Source organism: Centruroides vittatus, unplaced genomic scaffold (assembly GCF_030686945.1).
Source record: "Centruroides vittatus isolate TY-2023 unplaced genomic scaffold, ASM3068694v2 contig_884, whole genome shotgun sequence".
Taxonomy (NCBI): domain Eukaryota; kingdom Metazoa; phylum Arthropoda; class Arachnida; order Scorpiones; family Buthidae; genus Centruroides; species Centruroides vittatus.
In genome coordinates, this window is record NW_027122576.1 from 2,911,669 (window position 1) to 2,921,490 (window position 9,822).

The 9,822-nt window shown below is 33.3% G+C and overlaps 1 protein-coding gene across 1 annotated transcript; it reads right to left on the bottom strand.

Annotated features, from left to right (window-relative positions):
* Positions 1 to 253: 253 nt before the first annotated feature.
* LOC136983702 (selenoprotein F) lies at positions 254 to 5,358 on the bottom strand. The gene is made up of 4 exons (XM_067280521.1): positions 5,268 to 5,358; positions 800 to 970; positions 665 to 728; positions 254 to 589 (listed from the first exon to the last, which is right to left on the bottom strand). Exons 1-4 carry the CDS (start codon positions 5,310 to 5,312, stop codon positions 414 to 416), a joined length of 456 nt encoding a protein of 151 aa, XP_067136622.1. The 5' UTR covers positions 5,313 to 5,358; the 3' UTR covers positions 254 to 413.
* Between the last annotated feature and the right edge of the window lie 4,464 nt (positions 5,359 to 9,822).

A 9,822-nucleotide genomic window follows, 5' to 3' on the forward strand; every position in this document is an offset into this window, starting at 1 on the left:
AAGAATGAATTTTTATTTGTATTTGAAATTCTACCTACTATAAAAAAAAAGAAAAAAATTTGCTTGGATGAAATGGATGTGTTTTTTCCATTTAACTTTTATACAAATTCCTACATATGAACTTTATTCTTCAGTTTTTATTCATGCTTGCTGATCTTAGTTCTCTGCACGATTATATACATATATATATATTATATATATTGTATAAAATTTGTGACAATAAAGGTTTAAGTACCACAAAATATTGCAAAACTGTATCAAAAAGTATGTAATTTATTAATCGTTACACTTTGTTCCTACACTCAAACGTACATCCGGCTTCGACATTCTCGTCTACGAGTTTATTATCGAGCCTTCACTTGTTTGGAGAAGTCGTCGAAAGTGTCGATTTTATTTTTAAAAAAAATCGAGTTTTATTCCAAGTGTTCTCTCAAAAATTCTTCCACGGTATCAGTGTCCCATTTCTGGATGCTTAGTTCCTCCTGTACATTACCCTCGTCGTCCATCATCTTTATGACTGGATCCGCTCCCCTGACATACTGTATTGTCAGTCCGGGAAATTGATCCGGGCGATCACTTTTTACAAACGCTGATGAAAAAAAAATTAAATGTGCTATACATAGAACTTGTAGAGAGTAGTGTTTTACTTTTTATTACTACTTACCCTGGATCTGAGGGTAATGTCCAATTTTTCATCCACACACCTCGAGTCTAGCCGAAGGATACTTCTAAAAAGAAAAGAAAGTGGCTTCTTATCATCATAATTAAAATGAATGGCACCAATAAAATTTTCACTCACTTTTATAGGTTGTTTGGAACCACTTTGTTGACAACATAAATCACAATTAGTTTTAATAACATCTAAATTAAATTTAGGTAGTAAATCGCAAGACGTGCACAAGAGATCCGCTCGACGGAATCCCAACTGTAAACATTCTTCCGTGGATAATTCGCTTTTCACGAAAGTAATCTGTAAAATTAAAAATTAACACTTTTGTTACAAAATATAGCACATAGGGTAGATGTACCAGTTTTGGCCAGAAAACAAATTTAACTTAAAAATATAATCACAAATGAAACAAACTTTTATTGTTAACTGTGTGAACAGCTAACAATAAAAGTTTGTTTCATTTGTGATTATATTTTTAAGTTAAATTTGTTTTCTGGCCAGAACAGGTACTACACTGGCCAAAACTGGTACATCTACTCTATACATTGTACATTTTCCATTTTAGTAATGAATTAGTTTCCTAGTATAACTTTAATTTTATAGAATACAGGTACTCCTCCTCACTTTACGACCAAGTTCTGTTCCGACAACTACGTCGTTAAGAGAATTGGTCGATAAACGACGAGCTTGCATCGGGACTATAGTATCATTGTAAAATTATGCAACAAACTTCAAATTTATTCATAAAAAGACTATTATAGTATGCTATCAGCCTATTACAGCATTATAAGACTATTATAGTACACTTAGTGTGCATGTCACCATCTGCCCATGACCGGACACTCAAGCTGAGAAAGGGGATTCCCCGAATTGCAGATCGAAACTTGAGTGGTTGTAAAGCGAGGAGTACTGTACCTGTAGTGAAATTCACTTCATTTTCCATCATTATCTTAAATGACTAGTTCTCTAGTCTTTTCTGGCAAATATTTTGTTAAATGTTTTCAGCTGACTGGGCAACCATTTTTGGGATTGGTTATTGATTTGATCCAAGGATGGTCAAAAACATCCAATTTAATAAAATATTTCCACTGGAAAATGTAATTCAATAATAATCAAAATAACAGTAAATACCAAATAAAATTGATGTTAGTATTAAAGTACCGGTAGATGACTAGATATTTATTTACCCTCTTCACTGTTACAAAAGAACTAGAAATTTTTAGCCTCATCTTCTGATAGACAGAGAATATTTTTTCCTTCTAGAAAAATAATTGTATAGCTTATTCACAAATCTTGAAGTGTGTAAGAGAGTGCTGTGGCAGGGACTAAGATTCATCAAACAATCCATTCCCTTCCCTTCACTGTGACAAATTTTCATGAAAAGTTAATGCATCATAAAATGGTCCAAATGCTCCAAAGTACTGCTGCTATGGTAAATATTTGCATACAAGCAAATATTTGAACAAAAACATTAAACAGGGCATATAACATGTTTTAATTTAAACTTTGTCGTATTTAATTAGGAAATCTCCGACGACAAACCAGGAGGCTTGAAAGTGCTTTGATCCTGTTATTTTTACCGACGTAAGTTTTTCCATAAAGGAAGCATTTTATGGAATAAAAAGAATAAAAACTTTGAATTTAAAAAAATTAAATTTTCTTGTCTAAGTTTTTTAAATAAATTAAAAATTCAGAAAAAACATCACATGTAGCATTTAAATTTCATGAATTAGCTACTACTGTAATATGTGTAAATCACTAAAATCAGCTATAAATTTTAATTAATATGCAATCAAAAACAAGGACATATAATTATCAGATTTTAACTTATAACTTTAAACAGGCATTAGTTCAAATTATCTCTAAGATTCTATCATTTGCCAAAAAATTTCTTGTATAAATCCATTATCTCAATAGGACGTGGCACATTTCAGCCTTATAAACTCTTGTCGGACAGGACAAAAGGTAACAGAATAAAAATTAATGAACTGTTTGTTTTTAAGGGTGAACATGTCATGCAAAGTCTGGTACAGATTTACCCTTTATATGAATTTTTCTGCAAATGTTTGAACTGTGTTAACGAAATATGTCTGTTAAATGAAAGCTAGTTGATGCACGAAAATACCCTCAATACAGTAAGTTCATATTCTTGGTACATTTTTCTGCAAAAAAGTAATGTTGGAAACAAATTATTGCATCTTTAGTCAGTCATTCAAAAAGCTCTGACAAACTGAAAGATTACCTTATTTCTTCAACTATATCTAATTGTAAAATACAATTCAGTTTAGGTGGAAGTTAGACAGCTAGCAAGAATGTTTATCGTTGGTCAAGATGTGCAACTTGAAAGACTATATTCACACCAAATGCCTTTTTATACCTTCATTTTCCAATTTTTTAAATTTTATGTGAAATGTGTATCCATTGTATATTTATATTAACAAGTTTTGATGATTTTTTAAAATTATTTTTTGCCGATCTCTCAATAATTTATAAGAAAAATTAAATTAGACTAGCAAATTTGTAATGCAAGAAGAATACACCATATTTTCTAATACAAATTCAAGGTGCACTTGAGTTCAATGTTCCCTCTAAGCTGCAGGTGAGCATGCACACTGATTTGAATTATTGTTTACTTATTTCTCACTTTGTCTGCAACATGATTATTGCTATGTATATTTCAATTAAAGACATTAAATCATTGACAAAAGATAATATTTTGTATGGAAGTATGTTTTAAAATGAATTTTAATCTCTACTTTATAATTATTTTAATTTTTATAGGAAAAAAATATTATATATATATATATGCTCAGCAAAAATTTTTTTTGCTCAGAGAATTATGTTCTACTCATCTACAAAAACAATTAGAGGGAACATTGCTTGAGTTACCATTTTATTTCCCTTTACAGTCAAATCTTTTTTATGACAGCAATACTAATAAATTTTACATTCAAACTATATGACTATCAAACTAAATCCAATTCTGAGAGACATTATTATACAGCATATTTAAATAAATTTAGAATATCTATAATAATAAATTTTAGAATTGCAAAGTAAATCCACCAATTCTAATCCTAGAGATTTTTGGCAAAGTTATTACTATTGTCATGCCAGCTCCAGGGGAGACTAGCGCCATGGTGCAGAGAGTGGCAAAACGGAAAAGAAAACGCAATGAAAAGGAAAAAAGAACGTTGGAGAATTTTTTTTTCTTTTAATGAGTTACACTAACAACAAAAACCTTATATATCTAAAAAGTGTAACTTTTGGTAAACTGTGCTGTCAATTTATATCCCAAGCCCCACAGCTCGTAACACTATTAAGATAACTTCATTGATTCAATTCAGTAAGAATTCATTTATATAAAATTTTCCTTTATTTAATTATCATTTGACAATTAGTCTACTTCTATTTGTTTACATATGTTAATTTTTTTTTACTTTTTGATTTTCCACCCCAAGGGCACTAAGAGGACCATAATTATAATAGGTTTGGCCAGCAATAAGAGATGGGAGCCAATATATCTAGGATAGGATAGGCCATTCTTTGAAAAATTTGAGAAATGCTCGCTCGGATTTGATCTCGGGTTCTACGGAGCACGCGGCCGACACCTTAACCGTTTCGGCCCCCTCAGAAATTAAAAACTCTACTCGCAAGTTGGAATTACCAAATTTCAAATTCAGTTTCGACTCACCTTTGGAGAGGGTTTGCCGTACCGGCCTACCGCTCCGGGAGACTTGGGATCGAATCCGGGTAAGCTAATCCGGGAATTTTTTGCGGGAGATCCATCCCAGATATGCAGTTAATCTCCCACGATCCCGCCGACATCACCGTGGATTGAGCAAACTGAAATTATCTGCACATTTGTCTTTTCCCTTCTAATAATTCAACTAAGCTAGGGTGACCGGATGCCCTCCGATTTTGCCTGTTTTTAATATTCGACTGTAAAATCAATCTTTGAACGGAGCAATTTTATTTAACATGTCAATATATCATCATCAGTTTAAAAAATACCCAAAGTTCAATCAGTTTTAGATGCCATTTTCACCTATTCTGAAATGCGTCCCCAGTTGGATCTTTAAATGATAGTCCAACTAATTAAACATAGACATAAATAAACTTATGTTCTAGAACATAAGATTCATTATTGGGCATTCTAGAATTGAAAAAATTCTAGAATGTTTGTAATGTTAAAATGGTTTGTAGAATTGATTCTACAAACCATAATTATGCCAATGTAAATTTGACACATGATCTTATTATAAGATGACTAGAAAACAAAATTTCATATTATATTTTTGTTTAAATAAATATATGTCATTACTTTTTGATCTGGTTAATGCTTTTATGTAATTTAAATGTACATAAAGCATTGAGAGGGCCAATCCAAGGGAGCCACATCAACTTTCCTGCTTAATATTCACAGTAAGAACATAAATTATAATTAAAAGTTCTCTACTTTGACCAAACTGTATAACACTATGTGAAGATTGAATTTTAAGTTTATTCTATATTTTCATATTCTGTTAAGAATAATACGCAAATAATGTTTATAAAGTTGTATAAGCCTATAAAAAGTTACAAACTACATTCTCACCAAAGTTGCCCATAGAGGAAGCAACAACTCCGTCACGTCCACCATTTTCTACTGCTACTCGCAGCGACTCGTGAGTCATCACTACTTTTTTCTTTTTAATAAATTTTTAAAGCTTTAAAATAATAAATATATTTTTTTATTTCCTAAAATCGATTGAAATGTAATAAAATAATATAAAACGTAGGCATTATAAACATTTAATATTAAAAGTTACGGAAACGTGATTGTGTACTTTTTTTTTTTTTTTTTTAACTCTTTCCGCCCTGTGGGCACTAAGAGGGCCTCTTTTAGTAGGCCCATTATGGGTTCGGCCAGGCCCACAATGGGGCGACCGGGTGGTGAGGGACGGGGCCCGACATATCCGAACGGACCACCCCCCGAAAAATTCCTGGGGATTTTTCGACCCGTTCGGATTCGATCCCGGGTCCCCCAGAGCGGTAGGCTACCACCTTGACCGCTCGGCCATCCGGCCTCCGTGATTGTGTACTGTACTGTACTGTACATTGCCATTTTTTTTCCAATTTTCTCTTTCCGCCTTAAGCACTAACGAGGCCTTATTATTATTATTTGTCGTGGGTTCGGCCAGACCCACAATGGGTGGCAGGATGTTGAGGAACGAGGCCCGACACATCCGGGATAGGCCACTCCTAAAAATTTACCGGGTTTTTTTGGTCAAATTCTACTGAATACTTTTTTCATTCCCGAAATTACAGGAATTTTAATAAAATGACTTTAAAATCTTTTAAAGCGAAAACTGTAACAAAAGATAAAGCAAAGCTACTAATAAAGTAAATAGTTTTATAGTTATACAATTTAGTATAAAATAAATTATATGGGATCCGTCAGAAAACATGTTATTTACATTGTTTTTGAATGCTGCCAATTTATGTGTAAATCACGTAAGCCAAGCTTCAACACTTATATAATTTTAAACGTACATTTTGCAAGAAGAGTAATGACCGAGAAGGCACAACAAAAATATATATTGCTAAAATTGTGTAGTATTTACTAATTTTGATAGCGCGTTTGAATGACGGTATAGCTCCAAGGTGGTTCATCCGATCTCCCTTGACAGATTTCAATAAAATTACAGTAATACCTTCATGTATACCAGTAGTGTAGCTAGCATGGGTGACACCCGGTGCGGATATCGTGGTGTCATCCTTTTTAACTCTTTTATAAAACACTGTTGAATTGTAATATCTTCGCACTCGAGCAACTTGAACGCTATTTTGAGTATGCGATGACGCGACGTATAAGTTTAGATTTATAAAATAAATCATAGTAAGATTTTCAGCTGGTGCGAGCTCTCGTGGCGTCTCCTCATAGCGAAGAAACTGTCATGGGAGGCGAGCCGTTGACCTTTTTTTTAGGTACAGGCCTACCTGGTGTCACCTGGGGCGGGCCCCCCCTAGCTACGCCTCTGATGTATACTGATTGCGTGTAAATGGTGCCGTGGAAAGATGCTTAAGATAGGAATGTGTTCCATATTCTCAAATACGGTATTTTTTATTCTTACTGAGTTGCTGAAGTAGAAAACAATTTGTTTAGAAAATAGTTTTTTTTAAACTTAATATAGACGTAAGTTACATCAAAAACATTTTTTGGTTATCAGTATAGTTTATTTCCACACAGTTAATTATCTAAAAAATTTTCAACCACATTAAAGTGGATTCGCGTAAATGGCACGATGACTATACTGGAAATTTGCAGAGAGAAAAAATGAATTTTGTTTTTTGCAAAGAATGGATTTCATTACTTAAAATTAGTACTTCTAACAAACTTGCTTATTAATCTATATTTTATACAATCAATATACATAATCGAGATGAGTTGTTGATAATAACAATAAGTGCAGAGTCCAAAAAGTTAGGAGTTGAAACTTGAAATTTGGTACACAGTTAGGGTACATCATGAGAACATACACTAACAAGGAGACCCTACGGCTTTGGGGAAACGGATTTTGATGATCTTTGGTGTGGAGGTAGTACACCATGTGAGTGTGCTACCTGTAAAATACTAAAGTGCAATACTCAAATGTTATCGAGAAAAATGAACTTAAAGTTTTCTTTAGCACTTTATGTATAAGTTACGCGTACTATGTCTCGAGCGTGCTGTAGCGTGAGTGGTAACGCTCCTGACTCATGCGTTTGCATGCTCGGGTTCAATTCTCTTGTGTATAATTTTTTTTAATTCATAAATACTTATAATGTATTTATTATTTATTTATTTTAATTTAATTTCTACTGTTCCAAGCTTAATATTTTTACTTCAAAAACCCACCTTTTTCAAGTTGAGAGAGAACTATTAATACTTATGCCGGATTTGAACATGGGTCTATAGCAGGCATGTCAAACTCATATGATATTACGGGCCACATGATCTATTTTGTATAAGTCGGGACCGCATGTTTTCAACGTTCAAAAAATTAATAAAATACGATTTTTAGAATGATTATATTATGTATTTATTAGACTCAATATATTATATATTATACGTACATAGACATTTTATATTTCATATTATTTTTTAAACTAAAAATAAAAAAACAAAAGTTATAATAAGAAATAAATAAAATCGCAGTTTAATATTACTGTTTAGAAGATATTTGACAACGTTTTTCACAAAGCGAGTCATCAAAATTTGGTTGAACATATTCAGTTGATGCAATTTTTAAAATTAATGATAAATGTCGATCGGTTAACCTTGACCTTTCTGAATTTTTGTTATTTTTCATTAAAGAAAATAGTTGCTGGCATAAATAAGTGCTTCCGAACATAGCCAGTATACGAGTAACCAACGATAACATTTTAGGAAACCGATCTACAGATAAATATGTATAAAAATCTGGAATTCCAACTTCCATATATTTTTGCTTCAGCAAATTATCACATTGGATTTTAATTAATTCAATTTGTAAGTTTTCATCAACGGTTTCAATATCGATAGATAGAGGCGAAGTAAAAAGACGAAATTGTAATTTACAGCTTTTAAAATTAGAAAATCTTCGATCGAATTCTGTTTCTAACAATTTAATTTGGTCAGCGTATTCTGTAAATTTTAATTTCGGTGATTTAAGCAATAGATATTGGCAGCTTTCATAGCTTTCTTTTCCTATTTGTTTTCGCCAAGGTAATTTTTGTTTGAAAGCGTTAATATTATCAAATAGCGTTGTCACAACACGATTTTTGCCTCGAAGCTTAAGATTAAGTTGATTAAGATGACTCATAATATCAACTGAGAAAGCCAGGACCTTTATCCTTTGTCCATCTTTTAATTCAGCGCATTCATAATTTTTTGTTTCCAAGAAAATTATGATTTCGTCCAGCAATTTGAAGAATCGGTTTAGCACTTTATGACTCGAAAGCCAACGAACTTCCGTATAATATGGTAGATCGGTGTATTCGCATTCTATCTTCCAGAAATGAAGCGAATTGAGATCATTAAATCCATCTGCCCGAATATAATTTACAAATCACAAAAATTATGACGTTTACAAAGTAGATTCACACAAACAGTCAAAGTTCCAAAAGTCACTATTCCTGAACAGATCCGTCGAAAAGACACCTCGCGACGTATACTTCGGATACAGTCACTGGTCACGGCAATAGTAGACGAAACACCTTACGGCAGAGCGCACAAACGTCCGCCTTGACGTTCCAGCAAATACTTGACTTTCGCGCCAAAACCTTTCCTTTTATATGGATTGTAGCAATCGCTGATGGACAAATCAGCACGTAGCAGTCTTCCACGACGTCTGCTCTCGTACGATGTTCGCCGGCCAATCATCGTTCGTAGATTCAAAGCCGCGGCCGTTATTCAACCGTCTTTCCTAGCGTCGACCAATTTGAATTGGTTGGACGAAATACGGAACGGACAAACACAAAAAGGGCGGGAATCGTACAGTTCAAAAAAGTTCAATTTTTTCAACTTCGAGAGTCAAAGCTTGATATTTAAAAAATTTTTTAGTCTCGGCGGGCCGCAACCCAGGTGTTGGTGGGCCGCATGCGGCCCGCGGGCCGCGTGTTTGACATGCCTGGTCTAGAGTCTTTCTCACTCTCTCTAATTCTTTGTTGACCAATTTCCACGCCCCCTTGTTTACTTTTAGTTTGTAAAACAACCGAAGGCACTACTCCATCTTTTAGCCGCTGCTTCGATACATCATGTATAAAGAGTGATCATCAACAGTTTTTTCGTCACAACGTGAATAACTTGCTTCTCTTGATGACATTTTTGTAATTATAAAATAACTTTTCAAAATAAATTTCACTGCACAAATACGTCTATTCATGTCGAAATTCAGAAACGAACTGTTATTTAGAGTTGTACAAAACAATATTCTACGTCTTTCTAGCGTAGTAGTGCCAAAAAATAACTAGACAATGTTAATTTTGACAAAAAGTTACAAATAATGAAGTTTAAATGTCAGTTCAATATATTATATATATATACAGTGGTGCCTCATATAACGTACTTAATCCGTTCCAGGTGCACGTCCGTTATACGAAACGCATTTTCCCATAGAAATACATGTTAAAACATCTAATTCGTTCCG